Source organism: Hemicordylus capensis, chromosome 3 (genome assembly GCF_027244095.1).
Source record: "Hemicordylus capensis ecotype Gifberg chromosome 3, rHemCap1.1.pri, whole genome shotgun sequence".
Lineage (NCBI taxonomy): Eukaryota > Metazoa > Chordata > Lepidosauria > Squamata > Cordylidae > Hemicordylus > Hemicordylus capensis.
In genome coordinates this window covers 137,311,673-137,336,360 of record NC_069659.1, presented here as the reverse complement: position 1 = coordinate 137,336,360, position 24,688 = coordinate 137,311,673, and the positions used below count along the sequence as shown (strand labels likewise).

At 43.3% G+C, this 24,688-nt stretch overlaps 1 protein-coding gene across 2 annotated transcripts in view; it reads left to right on the top strand.

The window, feature by feature from the left end:
• Positions 1-24,688, top strand: part of UXS1 (UDP-glucuronate decarboxylase 1) — an 87,239-nt gene that overhangs the window by 18,325 nt on the left and 44,226 nt on the right. Inside the window, exons 1-2 of one of the 2 annotated variants that reach the window (XM_053311338.1) lie at positions 2,582-2,881; positions 22,546-22,573. In XM_053311338.1, coding sequence (XP_053167313.1) covers positions 2,782-2,881; positions 22,546-22,573 — 128 coding nt within the window. In that variant the 5' untranslated portion in view covers positions 2,582-2,781. Of the gene's footprint in view, positions 1-2,581; positions 2,882-22,545; positions 22,574-24,688 lie in introns of those variants that run through there. The other variant, XM_053311339.1, reaches the window with a different exon arrangement.

The window sequence follows — 24,688 nt, the reverse complement described above, 5'->3', positions numbered from 1 at the left end:
CCAGGCTTTTAACTGAAATGTAACTTTAAAAAATGTTTTTATCTTTTGAGATTGTTTTTTATTTCTTTTGTTTTATGAATGTTAACTGTTTTATTACTGTTTTACATTCGCTATGTTTTAACTTTTAACTGACATGCACATGGCACTTGTTTTATTGAAGTTACTTGATACATTTAATGTAAACATTGTAGACTATTTATATTTATATTTAGGGGTTTGTTTTTTTACATGGACTCATGATGCCCTCCATCCATTGACTTCTAGGCTCCCTGTCACAAGGCTGCATGCTTGCTCCTCCCCTAATTCTGCCCCCTCCATCTCACTGCTGATGGAGGGCCCTGACTGGTGGCCCTGAGCCAGTGCAGCAGGTGCCTTTGCTACTACTGCATCAGTGCTTCAGCCCAGCTTGCCAGGCATAGGATCACGCGTCTGCTGCTGTGGGAGGAGTCACTTTTTTAAATGATATTGTATTGGAGATTTGCATAAAACCATAAGACACAAAACTTAGTCTCAGAGAGAAATCCTTTTCTTCAAGTCTTGGGAAGGACTGCAGAAAAAGTGGTTATCTGCCACTAGAAGTGTGTATCAAGATATCACCTGTTTCCTGGATCTCTGCTTGTCTGGGTTTTGAGGCAGGAACTGAGACTCTGAGACCTTTTCGCCTTAAAGGCAGCAGAAACAACTGTATCCAACTCAATAGTTATATCATCCATTATATTCAATGCATGTACCATCTGTGTGAAGTGAATGCATGTACAGATCTGTACATACGCTGGTCTTGTGGTAGAAAGCATGACTTGTCCTCCTAGCTAAGCAGGGTCCACCCTGGTTGCATATGAATGGGAGACTAGAAGTGTGAGCACTGCGAGATATTCCCCTTAGGGGATGGAGCCACTCTGGGAAGAGCAGAAGGTTTCAAGTTCCCTCTCTGGCTTCTCTAAGATAGGGCTGAGAGAGATTCCTGTCTGCAACCTTGGAGAAACCCTGCCAGTCTGTGAAGACAATACTGAGCTAGATAGACCAATGGTCTGACTCAGTATATGGCAGCTTCCTGTGTTCCTATGCTCTGTGACCATACAATACAGTACACTTCCTATGGGCAGGTTCAAACCAGGGGCGTAACTATAATAGGGCAAGGGGAGACAGTTGTCTGGGGGTCCACTCCCTTGGGGGGACCCCAGAGGCAAGTCACATGACTGACTCCCCCAGCCCTGCACCCGCCCGGACTTCCTTCAGTTGTATTCATCCTCTGAAATTGATGTGTGTGTTAAGACCTGGAGCTACCAGAACAGCATGTCTCTCTCTAGTTACCATTAAATAACTTGTATCAGCCACAATTTACAAAACCTTTTAAAAAATAATTTAGGATGATGTTCTATTATGGCACATAGGTGATTATATATATAAATTTTACTATGTTTTTTGTTACCACTATTCAACCTCATTTAAGATTTCTTTACTTCATGAGCTGAGCTTCAGTGGGGGGGGGCACATTTTAAAATCTTGTCTCTGGGCCCACTCCAACCTTGCTATGCCCCTGATTCATACAATACCCTGACTGTGCATGTGAACAGGAAGGAAGGGGGATGTGCTGAAAGTGCACCTGCTGGGACATCCTGACACTTTCCTGGTGCATCTCGTGTGTGTGGGAGCTGTTTATCCAAATGCCCCCCAAAGTCACGCTCCAAATACTTGTACTTAAGGAGCATATGTTTAGGGGGCATTTGGATGAATAGTACCCACACATAATCATGCAACACTCTGAGAGAGGATGGGACACCCATGATGTCCCAACAGGCACACTTTGGGTGCACTTCCCTTCCTATTTCTGTGTGCAGCTGGGATATTTTTTGAACTGACTCTATTTATTTGTACTCTGCATTTGAGAGGGCCTATATCCAGGTTCACTTTCCAAGTGACCACAAATACATATACATGTGTACGGATAATTGTACGCATGTGTACAGCATAATACCTGGAGGGCTCTGCTCATCCTTCAATCATAGCAGTTTTTAAAAAAAGAAAAAAAGGAAAAAAGACATGCAGATGACTGGTCTGCTTATGCTTTGGCACAGCGGATCAATAGGGGTAGGTACTGTGAGTAGTAGTTCCAGGCGGGCGGTTCTGTGATGTGGCCGCTTATCTTCCTAAGGTCTTTCTACCAGGATGGAATGTCCTCAGTCAGGTCCAGCCTGCTGGGTGAGATAGTCTGCAGATTGGAGTAGAATTCTAACCTACCCCATTCGATGCTATCAGCTCATTATTGTGTTGCTATCTGAAGCCTAGCCCTTTTCCACGTGGATATTTTGCTCTTGATCTTTCTCGCTGAACATTTTGCCATCTATCAACAAAATCTATCAACAAAAGGGTTTGCGATTCACTTCAAACGTACATCGGTATGTACTCCAAATACATCCGTTCCTCTCAACCGCTTCTGTTATTTCTCGTTTAGATACTTCACTACAAGAGCAAAGCATGCACTTTCTCAGCGCATGCGCAGTGGGAAAGAGTGACCTCATAGCCTCTCCCCCACCCCGCGAAGGCAAGTGTTCCCTTTCCGCCTTCTGGATCTTCTTCCCTGTCGAAAACGCAGTCTGAACCCAGACGCATGCGCAGGAGGTCTCGCGGCCAGGAACTGGCTCGGTGGCGGCTGCTGCTGCTGCTGCCGCTGGTGGCGCGGCGGGCTGAGGCGGCCAGTGGCATTCCTGGGAATCCCGGGGTTCAGATGCTCCGTGGTGCCTGCGCTCTGCTCCCGGCTGCTGCTTCTGTCCCCCGCTGGGGATGCTGAGTAAGGGAACGTTGCAGCGCTTGCTGACTGCCATCAACCGGAGGAGGAGAATGAAGCTGCTGATGGGGCTCGCCCTGGTCGCCTATGTCGCCTGTAAGTGGAGCAGGGCATTCATTCGCCTCGGTCCTGCTGGTTTGGAAATGAGGGCGCCCCTTTCCCCTTTGCGGGGACGGGAGGGTTACTGCCTGCCGCTGTCTTGCGTGTGTGTGTGTGTTTGTGCAATTAGACTATTTGCGCCACAGAGCGGGAAGGAGAACGACGTCTGCTTGGAGTGGCGGCGGCGGGTGACATGGCAATTCTGGGAGCTTGCAAAGGGTCTGAGGGTCAACAGGGCTGAGTCGTGAATCTTACAAACGCTGCCACGATCGAGGTCCTTTTTGTGGGAAGGGGTCTCCACCACGTCGCTGGATTGTGTCTTGCTGCCTATGGCGTTCCCGCTAAAAGTTTCGAAAACCTAGCAGCAGCAAAATACCCAGACCTCCGACCCGAAATCTCCCCTCAGGCTAGGCCTTGGCTATGTTTTTGGAAACTTGGATCATAAGACGCTGGGAGATTCAGTAGTAAGGTGTGTGGGTGTTTGACAGTGGCCGGGAGAAATTCTCCATATCATTAGTTTATGTATCAAACAAAAAGGTAACTGTCATGTGTTTATAAGTTAGTGTTTGTAACTAAGCATAGAAGATTTGATTATGGGAATCCTGCTATTGAGTCTCTAAACTAAAGGACTAGTTCACACTATCAGCCTGCCTGGGACAGACTGGCTGGCATTGTCCAGAACTGTACATGCTTGCCCATCACCAGATATAGAATTTGACTTTTAACTACAGTTGGGAAGCATAAGTTTGCTGGTGTTTCCATGTGCATGCTGGAAACTGAATTGTGCATATGGCAGTGGATGGCCAAGTCTGGCTAACCATAGGCTGGAGCTGAGTTGCAAACTTGCCAGTGACCGCCATTGGCTGTGAAATGGCGGTCTCTCAAGCAGTTGCACACATTATTTCACTTTGCGTAGTAGTGTAGCAAGTGACACTTGCAAATGATGATTCTGATTACCTACTTGCAGTGTGCACAGTACAGTGTGGATTTGTGGGGTGGAAGCTTTTAGTGATGTGTTTGGACCTTTCAGGAATGAGACCCTTATCATTTGGTTCTGTTCTCTGTACATCTCAAAATTATTGTAAATAAGAGCCGGTTTCTACATCCTGCAAAGTGACAACTTGGCTTTTAACTCCTTTGTGTGAATTGTAAATGGAGACTGGGATAGCTAGAAAGATAGGCTCTCAACCAGTGGTCCCTCTATTTTTTTTTCATCTCTGTGCAGAATGAGTTTTGTTCTGGGTGGCAGTATCAAGGCACTGTGTGCGCACCTGCATTTAGAATCGAACCTTCCTAATTCAGCCTGAATGGGATTTAAAATTTACTGAGCGGACATCAGAAATCTTGTAAGCACGCGCACGTCCGCATGTTTTAGATGGAACAGTACTCTCAACTGACTAAAGCATTACTGTAGTGCAGGGATTCCCATAGGAGCGGTAGTCTTGACAACATTTGGCTCCCCAAGGTCAGGAACCCCTGCTGAAGTGCGTAGATGCGTCAGCTGTATAGTAGCCGTAGGCAGTGTGGGGAGGGGGTGTGAGGAAGGGCAAGAGTCTGCTTACTGCCCCCCACCCAATTGCTGAACCTCTGTGGCAGGAAAGGCACTCATTACATACTTTGGGTGCTTTTCTTTATCATCATCAATATGATGATAAAGATATTTTGGCTTCTGCCTTCAGTTGCTTTGATGTTATATCGCGCGCACACACATTTTCCATGAGCTCATTTCCATCTGATGTTTAGGTTGGAAGCATTAATGTCAAGTATACTATTATTTTGCTTTCAAACATTTAATATGCACAACAAAGATTGCTCCCTCCAGAATTTATTTATTTATTTTGAAATATGTATACCCCACCTCTCTAGTATACTACTGCTTGGGGTGGCTTACAAAATTAGTAAAAGAATATAATGTAAAATTGATAATAGAAATTAACTAAAAACAGGACCCTTCTATGTGCCTCCAAAATACGTTTTTTAAATGGTGCCATCACTGATAGCAGCTAAACTGTCATTGGTGAGGTAAGGCAGGAGCCCCATGTCATAGACAACAATCTTCACATCCATGAGAATGCAGGCAGAAGGAACAAATCTAGTGAGCTAAAATAAATATGGATGAAGAAATGCCCAATTTTATGTTGTCTTTAGTAGTTTAAAGACAGCATATTGGGAAGCCACATGCAAGATCTCGGAGCAGACTCTGTTTGTGTGTGTGCGTGTGTGCATGTGTGCAGAATGGCAAAAGGCAGCAGAGTCCAAAGTAATGTTCTAAGATGTTTCATCCACACCACTTTGTGGGTTGTAGAGCTGAGGCTCCCAAAGCAGCACTCCTTAAAGGACAAAGTAGCACTCTTTAAAGGACAGTTGACAAAGAAGCCAAACTTTGCTCTGAAGGATGTCTTGTAGGGATGTGCAGAACATTCTAAGCTCGGAACTTTCTGACTTGAAACAAGCCATTTTGAGTGTTCTGTGCTCGAAACAGAATGTCCTTCAAATGAAGCGCCTGTTTCGAGCTCAGAATGGAACGACCCCATTCCGAGGGCCATTTTGGTGGGCTGTTTTCCCCTTGCTTCCTATTTTTGGCACTGGCTGCCAATTGGCTTGTGATCGCCTTGCTTCTTGGTTAGTTTGTTATCATGGAAATCAACTTGATTTGTATGATAACAAGCCAACCAAGAAGCAAGGAGATTGCAAGCCAATCAGAAGCCAGTGCCCAAAGCAGCCAGCAAGGGGGAAACAGGCATTCAAAATGGTCCTCAGAACATTTGAAACATTCTGAGTTTGTTTCATCAGAACTGGCTTGCCCAGTTGTTCCAATGGAACGTCCTGGGAATTGGGTTCCATTTCAAGCTTGGAATGGAATGCAAGTCTGTGTCCTGTTTGGGCCAGGAACTAGAGTAACATTAATGCAGTAGAAGCAGACTTCTTCTGTCGTTGATGTCTGTTTTAATACCCATTTTGTAATCCAATGTTTATAATCTGTGTTATTCATGGAGGACAAGAGTGGGCATGGGCAGGTGAACCAATCTGACGATGGCCTGAATATTGTTGTTTACACAATTTATATACTGCTTTATATACTGCAGCTACCACTACAATGTTTTTAAAGCTGTTTACGTAGGAAAAGGAATGAGAAGATGGTTCCCTGCCCCAAATGGGATTGAAGTCTTAAGAGAATGACAAAGGAAACCCCAGGAACAGCCAGCTTGTATGGACACTATGCTGTCCTGAATGGGGTCACTTGCTCTTTTCCTCCTACATATACATAGACATTACTTTAAAAGGTGCTTCTTTGCCCAGTTAGCAGGGTGCCAGTTAGCAAGAATTGCCTACTGTGCAGATCTTGCTATGATGATGTGCAAGAGTGCCTGGTGTAGAGTATAGGAAATGCATGGGACTTAGCTCTTTGTATGCATGAAAAACTTTTGTTTTACAAAGGTTTAGACAATATTTAGACAAAATAGGTTTAGACAATATTTAGACAAAAGCAAAGTAGCTTAGACCGTGTGCATAACTAGTGCATACATCTGGCTTGCTAAATCTTTAATGGATTGGGCTTGTGTGCAGCCAGGCTTATAAATATTAGGATTCAGATAGTGAACTCAGCTTGCACATGGGCTTCCATTTATTGAGTCCTAAACCACTGGGGCTAGTCCTCATATTGTATATGATGCAGATATACTCTTGAGCTCATATTGTGTGAGATGCAGATATTCTTTTGAATGTGGACAGCAGGCTAGTTAGTTGTGACTAAACACCACTGAAATCAGTGCAACAAGTTAGATTTTACTGACATTGTAAGTTTACTCGTTATTGACACTGTTTAGTGGATGCATGTTGTATTATTTTGCTTATGTGATTAAACTGATTGGGTATATGTATGTAGTAATTTTGGAGGAGATCACCGGAGAAGCTGTAATATCAGTGTCCTCATTTTTTTATTTCTTGACCAACTTCTGCAGCACTTTTTTCTTCCTGCCAAATCTTGCAACATATTGTTATGTTGATATAAGAAATGAGCAGAACTACCCCAGAGACTTCTTGGTGGTAATTTTTTAATTTCCCTTACACGTATTAGCATGAATGCTGAGAAGAAGCAACTACAATCAAGATAGGGCTGTGAGATAGTTGAGAAGCACATGCTCCTCCTTGCACAGTGTGATACTTCTCCAGGGCTTCCTTATTAGGAGCATCGTAGTCATCTAACCAGAGTGTGAGGACAAGCCCCAGGACTTGCTTTGTCCTTACCCTTACCCCAGAACTTACCTTTGTCCTTTCTTATATTGAGACACTCTGAAGAGACTTCAATAGGGATGTGCAGAACCATTTCGATTGCGAACTGGACTGCTGCAAACCGAACCAGTTTGATCACGAAAGCTGGTTCGCCGACCCAACTGACCCAGCCAGTTTATTTGACCATATTAGTTGCGTACCTTTGGCAACCAGTGTATGCACACCCCACTTTATGCTGAAGTCTAGGGAGCAGTTAAGTGACTCTGGGAGTGTTGGAATGGAAACATTTCCCAAATATAACTGGCTGCTACCCTGTTCCCCTTAGAGGTAGATAAGAAAACATCTTTGAGCATGATCACTGAAAGTGTGCCACCATTTAAGTGACAATAGAATCATAGACTGCATGCAATAGGGAGATTAAGATGGGGATAGCCATGCTATCTTGAAAGAAAGAAATCTGACTAGAGAAGCATTTATTTATAGTAGATGTGCAGTGAAAAAATTGCACAGCCAACAACAAAAACCCAATCCTAAATGGAAAATTTCAAAAAATGGTTGAAATGTAGTCTTGAGGAAAGTGAGTTAAAGTGTTGTGTTGCTTGTCATTTCTGTCACAAACAGTATCCAGTGGGTGCCTGAGACACCTGTTCCACTATATTCTCTGTAGCAAAAAGCCTTTAGTATGCTATAAAGGGCAAATATTACATTGTCCTGTCCGAAGGACAAAATATTTCATTCTGAGTGCTTGGAAAATGTGATATCACCATAACAAAAGCATTACCTAAACAGAAATTGTCCAACAAACTTGCATTTATTGTACAGCATCGAGATCATATGGCAAGTTGGCCATCAGTGATTTGATTTCCGTCTTGGTAGTTATCTTGAGATGAGGTGGAGGAGGGGGAAAGAGCAAAAATAGTCTTGTATTTATTCCAACCTTTTGAAATGAGATTGGGGTGAGGACCGTAGCAGGTGGTGGCAGCATTGGGTCCTGTGTGTTCTGCCTTCTGGGGGAGCTGAGGGATAAAGGAAAAAATTCTTTGGGGTAGTTGGCGTAGCTGAGTTCTCCACACAGTAGGAAAAGGCACACGTATTTACTGCCTCCAGTCTCCCAACCTCTTGTACCTTATGTATCTCGCAGGCTGCACATGTGCCACATCCCATCCCTTTTCCCTCTCCTGTTACACTCGTGCCTGGCCTGTTGGAACTGTGGGCATTAACATGTTAATGGGCTGCCGCATGTCATAATCCTTTATGGATGTCTCTTGAAATGCTGAGCCAGGCAGCTCTGGGTAGCATTCAAAAGAAGATCCTGTGACTGCATCCATGCTGCTTGTGATAGGAGAGCTCATAGATCCAAGGCAAGCAATGCATTGCTTCCCTGTGTGCACCATTCCTGAAAGAGGAGCCAGGCACAGGCACCAGAGAGGGAGAGATCCCAGGTATTCTGCCCTGTGTTAAACACAAGACCAAACTACTAAGCTGAATTCATGGCTCTCCTCTAGCCACAATAGGGCTGTACGGGGCCAGCTGGATGTATGCTTCTCTCTGGTGGTGACAGAGCATGTGCACTGCTATAGTTGTATTTTGTCACTTGGGCACTGAACACTAAGCAATTATTTTGTGGGACAGAGCTTGACAAATCCTAGGTGCCAGGGAGCCATGGCACCTAGACTAGGATATTCAGAGCAGAGGTAGAGTTATTTAATACTATCTTGTTTTGTCCCAGGGAGCCCTGTTACTGTTCTAAGAAAACATATGTCTTTGTAAAGAGGGTAAGGAGAAGCCCATTTACCCTTCCCCCTCCACAATGTTCATCCCTGAATCTTGTCATTTTGTCACATGTCCATTGTCTGGCTAAATTCCAAACAATCTTTGTCAAGGCTTGGGATTTAGCTTTTTGCATCTCTTTGGTTATTCTAGTTTTAACTTTTTTGGGGGGAAACTTTTGAGTTGTGACTGTGATATCTGTGTCTATGAAATGGAACCAAGTTTCAGTGAGAAGTCGTTTCCTGAGAGAACGACTTTTATCTGCTCCTCATTTTTATTATATTCTCCATCTATTGGGTTGTTACTGACTTGCCCCAATTCTCTGTACAAGCTGGATAATGCTGAAGTGCAACAGCTTTTAATAACTGTGAAAATCAATCCACTTCTGCGGGTGGATATACAGACAATATCTGTTGAGTGCTCTCTTGTGAAATGACTAAGTGTTTGGTGGCCATGGCACTGCCTGCTTCCTTGCCCTGCTTCTTCAAGCATTATGATTAGTAGAGTTGTTATCCTGATGAATTGTGTTTGAAATATGGTAAAATATTAACACTGACATACTGAACAAACATTAGAGATGCCATTCTTACAAGGCAAAGATATTGGAGCCCAAGAGGCAGATATACTTTTGTTGGGATATTGTTCATATTCTGAAACTTTTTTATGACATTAAAAGAGTGTGATTGATACAATGTTGAACTCTATATGAAAGATTAATGGATGAAAGGAACTCAAAAGTTAGTTGAGCTACTTGTCCAATGGTCTACAATTTTGCTCATTGCCTTCTTTGCTGGCCTTGGGCTGTAAGAAAGAAAATCGGAATCTGCTCATTGCCTTTGACATGATTAAGGATCCATAGTCTTTTGGTGAGCATGATGAGTGGCGCTCAGACTTTTCTCTTCCAGCTTGCAGATTATTCCTCCACGGTTGTGCTGAGCTCCAGAAGTTGCTAGTTCTCCCTCCAGTTTCAAACTGGAGAGGAAGGCTCATGCTGGCCATCTAGATAATCAGAGGAATGCCTGTGCCACCTCAAACCAAAACAAGCCCCAGCCTTTCCTTCTGACTCTGGCGACTGGCTTTTTGAGTGTTGGATGGTGGAGGTGCTCATGCCTCATCAAAACTAGCCTCAGGTCCAAAATAGCCTTCAGAAGCCCGTCACACCTGTGGGGATTGTATCCACTTCCCTCTCTGACTCTGAACTTGGAGTTGGGTGAGGGGATTATCTTGAGCTGAGTTGCAGAGCAAAATTAAGGACTAAAGCTGAAATTCCGTATATACCTATCTGGGAGTAAGCCCCATTCAACACTTTGTGACCTCTGAGTAAACACACATGGGATTGCATTGAAGGGAAGGGGCTTGGCTGCCACAAACCAGCCAAAATTTGTGGGCTTCCTGGACAAGGGCAAACTTGATCTTGTCCATGGCAGCAGCTGTTCCTTTTTGGCAGTGATTTTTGTGGTGTTGGAAGTGGTGTGTGTGTTGGTCTGCATTTTGGTAGCATTACACAGGTGTTTCTGATCAGCCTGCACTGCTGCAGGTGTTTAAAGAAGCACTAGTTGTCTTGCATAGGTGTGCAAATATTTAGTTGTGCAGTAGTATTTTGTTGTGCAGGCCAATACTAATAAAGTTACACCTGTGCTTCATAAATTGTTTGAATTGTGGTGAGTGTGAGCAGTAGCCTTGGCTAAAGCTTATGCCTGATCCTTGGATACACAGCTCTGAATCCCAAATCCCATTTCGAGAGTGGATGGGGACGTTTCTGATGAGTTGTGAATTGTGTTTCACGCACTGGTTGTTGGAAGCCCAGGCTTATGGTCCTAGTAATTGCCTGTAATCAACAGTGAGAGTTACTCTATTCATCTTTATTTTCCAGCATAAATGAAAAGCAATCTGTAAGCAGATATGGATGAACAAATAATGTACTCCTTAAGAAAGGAGTTCTTACTGGAATTAGACTTCAACTGCCTGGGATTCTGAGTGGTTAATTAAATATGTCCCAAACTCTTCTAAAGAGCAGGTTGCTCCAGTATCAAAGATAAGAAAGGGCAGGGTGGAAATTATACCTTGAGCCTGGGAGACAGGTGTTCCAGCCACTACTTGCTCTTGCCATTCTTCTGCAGCTGCTTGATGAGGACTTAAGAGAATCTGGTCAGGTATTAGGGCTTGCTGACTCATGAAGGTTGACTCATCAGCCATCCCTGGTTGGTCGAACAAATTATAATGAGGTAGGGCTTCTGGCTTAGACTTCTCCACCAATCCATACCACCACTCTGCTTCTGACTTCTGTAGCGCCTGCGATTGTTGACCAGGAATTCCCAGTGTTGGGTCCCCAGATGATGTTGGACTATAGTTCACATCATCCTCAGGTACAATGGCCTTGTAGTACATAGGAAACTCTTTTATTCTGAGTTAAACTTTTGGTCCATCTGGCTCAGTATTGTGTATTCTGACTAGCAGCAGCTCTCTAGGGTTTTCCCCAGCCATATCTGGAAATCCCAGGAATCAAACCTGGAACCCTCTGCACACAAAGCAGATGCTCCACCAGTGAGCAGTGTTCCCTCTAAGCGCTTATGAGTGCACTCACACATTTTTTGATGTCCGCTCAGTTAATTTTAGATCCCACTCATGTTGAATCGGGAAGGCCCAACCCTAAATGCATGTGCGCGCACACTGCCGTGATACTGCCACCCAGAACAAATCTAATTCTGTACACAGATGAAATGAATTAGGGAGAACACAGCCAGTGAGCTATAGCCCCACCCTGAAAAAAGCAATAGAGTCCCACCTCAGTTGAGCACTTTGTCCCTGAATATCTCCCTTGGGCTCCACCCCTTTGTTGCAGTGTGAATTCTTGAAGGGGCACAAGAATTGATGTAAGTTATAGTCCAGCAACATCTGGGGACCCAAAGTTAGGAATGCCTGATGTAAGCAATTTTTGTATACTTTGGGATTGGTGGAATTCTTGGGGTACAATTGTTTTTCTGTTAAAGGGACATTTGGGGAATACCACTGAAGAGTGGCCGTCTGCCTCCTTCCAGTGATGCCAATGTCTGATACAGTGAGTTGACTTTGCCTCAACTATATCATACATTGTAGCTCCCTTTGTTCCATCGAAGTCAGAAGCTGCTGAAAATTGAGTTAGTTTCTACCTTCATAGCCCTTCACTAGATCCTTGCCCATAGTTTCTGTGGTTTCTTGCACCTTTCTTTGCACCTGCAGCACCATTTCTATGTATATAGATCCTTTAAGTTATGCACTTTTTACTTGCTCTCTGGAGAGTACCCTAATGGGGTTTATAGCTAGTGTTGGGGTTATTAGAACTTGCTTGGTTCAGCCTAGCAGTCTCAAGGAATGAAAATGTTAACTCTGGCGGATTAAAGCCTTTGTCTCAGAGCAAGCTCACATGAGGGGAAAAATGCTGAATTACCCCTGCTGAGCTGCTTGGCTAGGCTTCTCCTAAAACTATTCTGTATTAGCAGTAGGTTCAAAATGCTGCCACCACTACCCCTTTTATTTACAGAAACTCTCTGGGCTTGGGGTAGGATAACCCAGAAAAACATTCTCTTAATTTGATTCTTGGACAAGTACAAAAATCTTCCACATGCAAGCCTACGTGGTGAGAAAACTGATAGCTGCTGAACGTTAGGGGATGTGTTTGCACCAGATAAATCCTCCCCGCCCCCTTTTCCTGAGTTAAAAACCAACTCAGAGAGGCTTGTAAAAAGAAAAGAACTTTAAAAAAAACCCAGTTTTATTCAGTTACTACAGACTGCTTCCGTCTGAGGCTTTCTCAGCTTTTAGATACAGTTAAGAATACTTAGTAAGATGACAAAAATAGGTTGTCTTAATGCACGCTTAAATGTTTACAGAGGCTTCTGCAACGCCCTAGGTGTATTGAGCATAGGCTAGTGTTTCTTATTTCAATTACGTTGCAGGTAAACTATAATATAACAGTATCCAAAATATGCAGAGCACACACAGCATAGAAATATAACACCCCTAACACAAAGTCTGACTAAACAAACTTTTCCCTAGACTAAATCTCTCTTTCCCTTGAACTCACCAACTCCTGATGAGACTTCAAGCCTTCTGTAATCCTGTCTTCCCAGGATTTACAGTTATTCTCCTGCAGCCAGACTCCTTGGCCACATGTCCTCCTGTGCACCTCCAGCCTAGCTTCTTTCAACAAAGATCTCCCTTCTTCCTGGCAACAGCTCTCTAGGTCCCATCCACTGGGTGTGCTGATTGGCTGAGCCCTGGAGTTCACCAGCCTTTCAGTCAAGACAGGGTTCACTTCTGGTTAACTCTTTAGAATTCTGTAATTTTTTATAATCTCCTACAATGTGTGGTTTGGAGATGTTGGAAAGTGGGAGAGAGAGAGAAGAAATCATTTTTCACTGGGTTGAATTGTCCTGTGATAACATGATAGATGGGTGGGGAGAAATATGAGACATGCTGTTCTTCAGCAGCCTTTTTCTTGACTACCATATCCTTCCAAATCTGTTGCAAGCCCTATGGAATATTTTCAGTTCCTGGAAATATTTCATTTCAGTTTTATTGAAATACCTGTTTGTAGCAACAGCAAAGTGTAAGATAGCCAACATTCTGATAAAGCCTCATTCCAAATTCCTTTATTTTTCCGAGTTATTTCATGTTGCCGTCAAACAGTATTGATGTGTAGGGAGGTGACTGGAACTCTAGCCCAAATGACATGGAGTAAAACAAAACTCATCCAATATCTTACAAAACCAGTTTGTAAGATAGAATTGGAGCCACCAGAGTGGTTGGCCACCAGCTTCCATCCTAGATAGGTGGTATAGAAGGATACTGTGGCTGATGGTATTGAAAGCTACAGAGATGTCCAGGAAAATCAACAAGATTGCATTCTGCGATCACTACTGGTGAAGCTTATACCCAGAGTGTCCAAGGCAATTTCTGTACCCAAACCAGTTAAGAAACTGGATTGAAATGGGCACATAAGGGGCTGCACTCTGGGATGTGGCTGACAGGAATGCAATGGTGGTTGCGAGACTCATGTACAGTGTGAGGTATTGGAATAAACTTTAAAATTACTAATAGCTCACTGTGTCTAGGAGATCAAAACTTGATATTGGCTTTCACAGTTGGTATATCATTTTGACAGATGTTCTCTCCTCAAGATCAGTGCATTGTGACTTTTTGTGGCATAGTAAAATGCCTAAAAGTGTCAGATGTTTAATTAACCATCTGACTTTTGTAATTAAGTTGGGACTGAAACAACTGGCTTATTGTCCACTGTAGTTAATGGTAAAGTGCAGCTAATGGATTCACAAGCATGCTTTCAGACATCCTGCTAAAAGTGGGTGGACGGCTTTGAAGTTTCTTGATGCTAATCAAGAATTGCCTTTTGTTTATGGAATCTGATAGGGTCTTGTGACTAAATATCAGCCCGATCAGACTAACAATGCCACTGCACATTCATCTGAGCTTTGTTTCCGGTGTTTTCTGTCAAACAATGTATATTTTGCCAGAACAGAGATGCTGGAACAAGAACAAGGCAATTTTGAAACACCCACCCACCTCATCCTGTACCTGGTGCAGTTAATGAAGTTGAAGTTACTTAATTTTGATCCTTTTATGTTTGCCCAGTTATTATCCATTGCCCATTTATTCCCAACATCCTTCTTTTCAAACTGCAAAATTACTGTCTTGTTAATTAGTTGAAATTTCATTTGTGTTCACTTCTAAACTATTTCTGAGTTGCTGTAAATCATTTTCCACATATTATTTTAAATCCATTGTAGGGACCTGCTACTTTGGTTCTGTTGGTGTGAAAAATTGATATGTTTAAACACTTCAGCAACATTTGTGCTTGATACCCTGTCCCTAGTGTTCATGCTCTGCCCATAGCTGTGAAGATATGGTCTCTGTTTTCATCAAGCAGAGTGATCCACTTCCACCGCCATCTAGTGTGCTTGAAGTGTTCAGTCTGTAAAAACGAGTGTGGGTGAAGTTTAACTAAAACCTGGAATAGGTAATAAGAATATAGTAATCTAGAATTGTAAACTGCCTCAGGAGCTGTTTTAGAAAGTTTTTGTTAGGTTAGATCTGTGGTACCTTAGGCCTTGTATTTGTAAGTATCAGCCTAAAACCGATAATTAGAAGTGGAAGAAATAAGATAATTCTAAGCCTGCATTGCTGTCATTGGTCGACATCCCAATGAACTGTGCAGAAGGAGTTCACAGCTGACTGCTTTCTTAGCTCTGCAGTCTGCAGAGCAGAATTGCTTGCAAATCACTGCTCTCCCCTTACCCTGGAACTGCCTGCACCACCCAAAAGTATGTCTTGGAGGTTCATGCAGCCCTTGGGGACATATTTTCGAGTGGCATTTCCAGGGGAAGGAGGGAGTGGTGAACACTGTACATATGCACACCCCTTGCATGATCACCTCTGTGAAGCTGAGGAAGCAGTCTGCTGAGGGAGCACTTCTTCCAGGTGTGTGGCCACATAGTTACTGGGATGCTGGCCACAGTCTCTTGCACTGGGGATAATGCTTGAAGAGTTCTTGCTCTATGAGTTTGATGATCTTACTGAAATTCAGGGGAGCCGGAAATAAAGATTAATCTTAAACAGCAGACACTTGATTTGTACTGTTTGATTCGCCCATAGCTCATTATTGCCCATTATTGTGCCTTCTCTCCTACTGATGTTTCTTGATAGCTTTGAATAATATTGACCTTTTCCTCAAATCTTCATTTCATCCCTTATTTCAGTAGCAGGGTTATAACAAATTCAGTTTTCATTCAGCCTTAGGGGCTATTAGGAGAGCCTAGCCCGATATTAGGAGAGCCTAGCCTGATTTTTGCTGCTCATGTAAACCACTGGGTTCACAGGCGAGCCCGGTGGCTTACAAGTGGCTAGCCCGCTTTTGTAGCCCTCCCCTAAGCCCGGGTTTGCGGAGCGAGTGCTCTGCAAACCCAGGCTTCCCGATCGTGAGTAGCCGCAGCACGGCTACTCATGAGTAGACCCCAGAGGGGAGGCGAAAAGCCACCTCCTGGCTTTGAGGGTCTCCCCAGTATGCCCTGCGTGCCTTGCGCAGGGCATACTGGAGCTTCCGGGAGCCGCATGGCCCCCGAGCTCCTCAGCCCCCGCCGGCTCTGTCACGGAGCCGGCAATCGTGTGGGCAGCTGATCCAGCCGCCCAGGGCTCCCGCTCTGATCATGAGCGGGGAGAGCGGGCTTAGCCTGCTCTCCCCGCTGTGCTGCAGAAACCGGGTCTCACTGATCGTGAGACCCGGCTCTTAGTCTTCTAGGAAAACTGTTTGCCTGTGGTTGTGAAAGATCTACCAAAGAAACAATGGTGCATGCTGCATTGTGCTCAGTGCATAGTTTGGCTGTATCAGTTCCAAGGAAGGCAGTAGTTGTAGGTAACTTACAGCAGGAGTAGAAATTACTTCAAATTCTAAGCCATCGCATAAGTATCCTAGGACACTTATATTAAGTATCCTAGGACACTTATATTAAGTATCCTAGGGCACTTAGGATGCTGGGGATTTCTCCAACCTTGATCCGCTACAGCAGTGGTTCTCAATGTGTGGGTCCCCAGATGTTGCTGAACTACAACTCCCAGCATCCCTAGCCCCATTGGCCTTTGGTTAGGGATGCTGGGAGTTGTAGTTCAGCAACATCTGGGGACCCACACATTGAGAACCACTGTGCTGCAGAGTGGTAGGCCTTGTATTATTGTGCATTTGCCTCATTCTCGGTGATATGATATGATTATTTATTTATTTATTTCTATACCGTCCTTCCAAAAATGGCCCAGGGCGGTTTACACAAAGAAATAATAAATAAATTAAATGGATCCCTGTCCCCAAAGGGCTCACAATCTAAAAGGGCTCACATTGACATTGGCATTATTTATGAAGCATAGATTCACCAGCCATAAAAATACTGCTGAATATTTGTGTTCTGCAGATGATACGCATTGTAAAAAAGGCATACTTATCATCTGGGGCAGGTGTGCTTATATCCAGGTGGCCCTTGTTATTTGCAGGGGTTTCATTCCTGCCAATTTCCATGGATAACAAAACCGCGGAGAAAGAAACCTTAACCCTATGGAGATTGTGGGGGGTTAGGTTCCTAAGCATACTGAAGTGTGCTGAAAATCAAAAGAAAAAGCAGAGTGGAGCAGAAATAAGCACAGTACCTTGCTTATCAGCTCTCCTAAATGCCTACAAAACTTGAAAATGCTCCAGTTTTGGTTCTTTTTAAAGGGTTTAAAAAACAAAACAAAAGATCCACACAATGGCTCAGCACTACACAATGGTGGCAGGAAATTATGTCGGAGGTTATTTCCAGCCACTCAAGAACTGCGGGTAGGCAAAAATAATCCTACTTTCACCCTGTAAATAAAGAAACTGGGTCCCTATGACCCAACCGTGTATACATGAAACTGTGGGTGCCGGGACCTTGGGTAATGAGGGTCACCTGTTCTTAGCAAGTTGGCGGTTGTTAGCAAGTTGATTGACCAGCAACCAGTTTGTTGACTGAGTCTTGTGTAAGTAATGCTTGTGTGATAGACGTCCCTATGAAGTGAAGCTGCTTTTTATATGGACATGCCGTGAATCAGCTTATGGGCAAAAGAAGGTCATTGCATAAATGCTTTGTGAGTCATGTATGTATGATCATCCTTTCAAATGAGTGTATTTAAATAACCAAATAGTGTTTACTGTGTGTGCTTTTGAAAGGGTATATTTGAAAGAGGGTGGCATTATTGGATTGTTTTGCTCTTTATAGTCAGCTTGTTAATTATATATAAACATTTTTAGTTACACTGCTCAGCATCAAGAGAATAACATTTTGTTCAGATTAAGATTGTTCTTTCTGTCCATTTTTTCCCATATTTCTTCCACTACTTGGATGCAAGCAAGCAATGGTAGCTTAAGACAACAAATTGTTTTTAATATGAATGGAATAGAATCGGTATTCCTGTTTCTCTCTGTTTTGTATAACAGAGGGAGTGAACATTGGAGAGGATCCGAATGTATTCTGTATACATTGTTCTGTATACAGAGGGAACTTGCAGATGTTCCCTCTGTAGACAGAAGGAAAGTTGTGCTCAATGGATTGTTATGTTAGCGCAACCCTCTGTTCACAGAAGGTGCTTCTGCAACTACAGCAGTAAGTTGGGATCCAACACATTCTGTTCTTGCTGAATTGTATTCAATAGTTTATAACTATAATTACAGCTAGGAAGTGTTCCAAAAACTTCATGTGTTGCTTTTGTAAAAGCAAAAAGAATACTATAAGTTTTGAAAGCACTAGTTAGTGCTGCTAGATTTCTTTGGTGTAATTGTACACCTATACTTGATATATGCATGTGGAGAAAGATTATGTGAATCAAATGATACAGGAGAAAATTGGGGGTTCAGTACCAGCGGTTTCGCATATCTGCGGTTGGGTAATGCACATCCAACCTCGATATATGTCGGGGGGAAGGGTTAAACCTGCATATCTGTGGGTTGGGGGTGGCTGGAATGTACCTCGCAGGCCCTTTCCAGCCGCCTATTTGACTTCGGGAGCCATTTGACTTCAGGAGCCGCTTGACAAGGACATCTGAGGGGGCCCTGCTCCGGGTGCCGACAATAAGGGAGGCCCGGCTTTCGTGCACTGGGGACAGGGCCTTCTCTGTTGCTGCCCCTAGACTCTGGAATGCTCTCCCAGTGGCCATTCGTTCCTCAGACTCCATCACGGCTTTTAGAAAGCTTTTAAAGACTTGGCTTTTTACCCAGGCTTTTGCATAATTTTTTTTACTGCGGCTTCTCTGTGTTTTTATCTGTTATCTGTTGTCTTGTTTTTATGCTTGTTTTATATGTGTTTAGCTTGATGTTTTTATTGCTTTTATTGTATGTTTTAATTTTTGTAAACCGCCTTGGGGTTTTCTTTTAACGAAAGGCGGTATAGAAATGTAAAAATAAATAAATAATAAATAAAATTTTATGGCTCAGTTCTTGTGGGGGGAAAGCAATTTTCGGCCCTTGCGTGGCTCTGAAGGACTGCTGGGAACCAATGGAGGACGGTAGGGCACTTTGCTGTGCCTTCTGTGTTTTGGGCCATATTTCGTCCAACCTCTTTTTTAAAATGAGGGAAATATCCACCATTTTCAACTGATTTCCAGCCCTTGTGGGGCACTGAGGGCCTGCTGGGGACCCGCGGAGCATGGCAGAGCACTTTGCAATGCTTTATTTTGTATTTGGGGGCCGATTTATGGACAATTTCATTTTTTAAAATGGGGATATGATTTTTTGCTGATTTGGGGCCAATTCGCCCCCACCCCTGAACCTACCCCCGCAATTCCATAGCCCCGTTTACTCGGTATTCACGGTTTAGGTATCTGCAGCACTAGCCAGGAATGGAACCCCCACAAATACCAAGGTTTTCCTGTACACATAGTGAAACGGTAGATACATCCATGTTTGCAGCTGCTGGGGGGAAATGCAGCCATGGTCACAAAGATGGCTGCCAGCATGTTTATGAGCTGTTCAGATCTAATAGCTGTAATGGGATGTATGCTGTGGAATGTGTCAGACTCATCTACGAAGTAAAACTGAGACTGCCCTGAAGGCTACTTCACTTGTTAATAACAAGTGACACATAAGACAATTCTGACACATAAGATACTTCTGTGAAGAAAATAACTTGTAACCTCCAAGGTTCATGATAACATGTGGTGCATTTATTTTGCTGTGTCTGCACATTCCGGGTTGGCCATGATTGGTCATAGTTTCCCAGCATCAACATGAATAATGATGGCAAGCACATCGTGTATAATGGTTGTGTTTCATAATGGATACGTGACTTGCACTTTATTTTCTCCTTGGACAGGCTTTCTACTAAGTAATTTGTAAGATGTCCTAATGAGCTTAAGAACAGCCCTGCTGGATCAGATCCAAGGCCCATCTAGTCCAGCATCCTGTTTCACACAGTGGCCTACCAGATGCCGCTGGAAGCCACAGGCAGGAGTTGAGGGCATGCCCTCTCTCCTGCTGTTACTCCCCTGAAACTGGTTCGCAGAGGCATCCTGCCTTTGAAGCTGGAGATGGCCAATAGCTCTCCAGCTGGTAGCCGATGATAGACCTCTCCTCCATGAAGTTATCTAAACCTCTCTTAAAGCCATCTAGCTTGTTGGCTGTCACCACATCTTGTGGCAGAGAATTCCACAAGTTGATTATGTGTTGTGTGAAAAAATACTTCCATTTGTTGGTCCTAGATTTCCTGGCAATCAATTTCATGGGATGACCCCTGGTTCTAGTGTGATGTGAGAGGGAGAAGAATTTCTCTCTATCCACTTTCTCCACACCATGAATCTATCATGTCTCCCCACAGTCGTCTTTTTCTAAACTAAATAGCCCCAGGTTTTGTAGCCTTGCATCATAAGAAAGGTGCTCCAGGCCCCTTATCATCTTGCTTGCCCTCCTCTGCACCTTTTCCCATTCTACAATGTCCTTTTTTAGATGTGGTGACCAGAATTGTATGCAGTACTCCAGGTGTGGCCGCAACATAGGGTGTTTTTTTTGGTGTATATGTTTGTGTGTGTGTGTATATATAAGTTTTATTTTCAATCCCCTTCTTAATGATCCCTAGCATGGAATTGGCCCTTTTCACAGCTGCCACACATTGAGTCAACACTTTCAACGAGCTGTCCACCACAACCCAAGATCCCTCTCCTGGTCAGTCACTGACAGTTCAGATCCCATCCGCATATACTTGAAGTTGGGATTCTTTGTCCCAATGTGCAACACTTTACACTTGCCATCACTGAACCGCATTTGCCACTTTGTCGCCCACTCACCGAGTTTGGAGAGATTCTTTTGGAGCTCCCCACAATACGTTTTGGATTTCACTACCTGAAAGAGTTTGGTATCTTCTGCAAATTTGGCCACCTCGTTGCTTACCTCTGCTTCTAGATCATTTATGAATAAATTAAAAAGCACCGGTCCCAGTACAGATCCCTAGGGGATCCCACTTCTTTGATGAGGAACTTTGTTGAAAGCTTTTGGAAGTCCAGGTATACTATGTCAACTGGATCACCTTGATCCATACACTTGTTGTCACTCTCAAAGAACTCCAAAAGGTTGATGAGGCAAGATTTACCTTTGCAGAAGCCATTCTGGTTCTCTACCAGCAGGGCCTGTTCTTCTATGTGCTTTAGAATTTTATCCTTGAGGATGCTTTCCATCAATTTGCCTGGAACGGATGTTAAGCTAACCGGCCTGTAATTTCCCGGATCACCCCTGGATCGCTTTTTGCAAATCGGTGTTACATTTGCTGCTTTCCAGTCCTCCAGTACAGAGCCTGATTGCAGGGATAAGTTATATATTTTAGCAAGGAGGTTGGCAATTTCACATTTGAGTTCTTTGAGGACTCTCGGATGGATGTCGTTGGTCCCTGGCGATTTGCTAATTTTCATTTTTCCAGACAGTTTAGAACATCATCTCTCGTCACTTCTATCTGACTCAGTTCTTTAGCTTCCATCCCCAAAAAGCCTGGTTCAGGAACAAGTATATGCTCAGTATCCTCTGCTGTGAAGACGGATGCAAAAAACTCATTTAGCTTCTCTGCAACCTCCATATCCTCCTTAATAATCCCTTTCACTCTGTCATTATCTAATGGTCCAACCACCTCCCTGGCAGGTTTCCTGCTTCTGGTGTATTTAAAGAAGTTTTTGTTATTCCCCTTGATACTTTTAGCTAAATGTTCCTCAAACTCTCTTTTCGCCCCCCTTATTGTCACCTTGCATTTTATTTTTTTATTTTATTTTTGGCCAGAGTTTGTGTTCCTTTCTGTTCTCTTCATTTGTACAGGCCTTCCAGTTTTGGAAGGAAGTCTTCTTCCCTTTTATGGCTTCCTTGACGGTACCTGTTATCCATGTTGGCATCCTCCTGGACTTAGTGGTACCTTTCCTCCTTTTGGGTATACAATCTAACTGGGCTTCTAGTATTATGGTTTTGAGTAAACTCCATGCATTCTGGGGCGAAGTGACTCTCCTGATTTTTCCTTTCATCTTTCTTTTCACCATATTCCTCATTTTGGAGAAGTTTCCTCTTCTGAAATTCCAAATGTCTATGTTAGACTTCCTTGGTGATTCTCTCCTGCATGTATGCTGAATTTGATGGCACTATGGTCACTGTTCCCTAAAGGGCTGATGACACTGACATCCCGCACCACGTCCTGGGTACCACTCAGGATTAAGTCCAAGGTCGCCTTCTCTCTGGTTGGTTCCAAGACAAACTGTTCTAGGGCACAGCCATTCAGCGTATCTAGAAATTTGACCTCTCTGCCATTATCTGACTGTGAATTTACCCAGTGAGCTAGAGAGAAATATATTAAAAACTTTAAGATTCTGTCTGAAGCTTGCTGCAGTTTGGTGTGTTGAGTGCTCTTCTGATTCACTGACACAGTTAATTTTCAGCTCTGTTGGAGGATTAATTGTTTTTTTTTTTCAATGTATCCTGATGGTTTTCTAATAATATGATATATACAATGAGACATGTTTTTAGAACAGCTGCTCCTACTAATGAGGCCAGCTTAACCTTTGGTATCAAAACTGAATGCATTCTAAAGTGAATCAAACTATTTTCAAGCAAAACTAATTCCTCCTTTCTTTCTTTTTTGCAGCTGTATGGGGAAATGTACTCAACATGAGGTAATGTTCAGCTTTTTTGTTTGTTTTGTACAACTGTGTGGATATAAATTTTTTGTTTTTGGTTATTGGAACAGGAAGTACATCTTTCCTCACAGCCTCTGCTTTCCTATTATTTGGAGAGTAGGAGTGATGGGAAAGGATATTTAGCATGACCCATTCTTCTGATAAAAGGTGGTCAGCCACAAATTTAGGGAACATCTTGTGGGAAGGGGCAGACGCAAGACAAGTATTGGTTATCATTTTTATAATGGATGGATGTTCTCACTCCTACAAAACAAGAAGCTCAATTCTTTCTTAGAAGAATCCATCATATATGGTGCTTGCATGTTACCTTCTAACTTTAAATGGAAAATATGTTAGCACTGTCTAATTATTACTGAATGGGGTTGGGGGTGGGAATGGAGCTGGATAGCGAAATTAATCTCTGTTAACCAAATTAGTCTGCTTGTTACTAATTCTACAGCCAATCATTTAGTCCACAGAAACACTTTCACATCATCATTGCTATCAATACAGCCAGTCTTTCTGTCTGTGGAACAACTCGGTGAAATTGTGAGAAATAGATGAGATGAGAAATAGTATTCAGTCCAAGGTCACTTAGAGAGTTTCATGGCTGGCAGAGAGTTGAATCCAGATATCCTTGGTCTAAGTTCCACATTGTATCTGCTAAGTCATGCTAGCTTTCTCACTTCCTATAACCCCCCTCCACACCCACATCAAAAGGATAGTTGCTATATATTCTCCTTAATTCCCTCCAAATCTAAGGGATGGTAGTCCTCTTGCCCTGACCTTCAAGTTGAAACACTTTTCCAGTATGAGCTAGGACCATAGGAACCTGTCTTCTAACAAGTCTACTCTTCCTGCTGTCCAGTTTTAGATTCTTGTTGGAGGCAAAGAGTCTTCAGCCAGGTAATATGGCAATGACATTAAAATATATCATAGGAACATAGGAAGCTGCCATATATTGAGTCAGACCATTGGTCTATCTAGCTCAGGATTGTCTGCACAGATCGGCTTCTCCAAGGTTGCAGGCAGGAGTCTCTCTCAGCCCTATCCTGGAGATGCCAGGGTGAGAACTTGGAACATTATGCATGCAAGCATGCATATACCCTTCCCAAAGCAGCCTCACCCTAGGGGAATCTTACAGTGCTCACAGATGTGGTCTACCATTCAAATGCAAACCAGGGCAAAACCTGCTTAGCAAAGGGCAGGGCACAGTTCTTGCTTGCTATCGTAAGACCAGCTCTCCTCCTTATGAGAGGAGAGCTGGTCTTGTGGTCTTGAGCTGGTGTTGTGGTAGCAAGCATGATTTGTCCCCTTAGCTAAGCAGGGTCAGGACTCTTACTTTCTTTCTTTCAAGGCTATAGATAACTCCTCTGATTTTGGGAGATTTTTTTTTGAGGGGGATAGGGTTTTTGGGGGGTAACTATGAATAGCAAAAGAGAATCACAGAATTGTTGTGAGCATAAAATGGGGAGTGGAAAGAATCATCATCCAGAATGGGTCGTAGCTCAGTGATAACACTCATGACTGGAATGCAGAAGGTCCCAGGTTAACATCTCCAGGTAGTAGGTATGTGCACTAACCGCTGTTCGAACACTTTTTGAGATATGAGACAGAGAACATTAAGAAAAAGGAGAGCAGGCCCTTACATGCACAGGTGTCATGTGCATGGTGGCACCATGTGGGCATTATTGGAATGTGTGTCGCCCCAGCAAGAAGCCGCATGGGGCAGTGGTAAGCAGGTAAGGACCTGCTCTCCTTTTTCTTAAAGCTCTCCATCCCATTTCATAAAAAGTGCATGAACTGCAGTTCGTGTATATCCCTACCCGGTAGGGCAGTGAAATACCTCTGTCTTAGAACTCTGGAGAGCTGCTGCCAGTCAGTTTAGACAGTTTTGAGCTTGATGGCTCAGTGGTGTAACTCAGTATAGAAGCAGCTTTATGTGATGTAGAAGGGTCCATCAAAAAGGTCAAGAATATGGATTATGCAAAAAAAAAAATTCAGTCTCACACTACTTTTGCAAGATAACCCAAACAAAGATAAATTACACTGGTAAATGGTTTAAAGTAGTTTATTTGTATGGTCTTTGCAAATCGCAGTTTACAATAAATA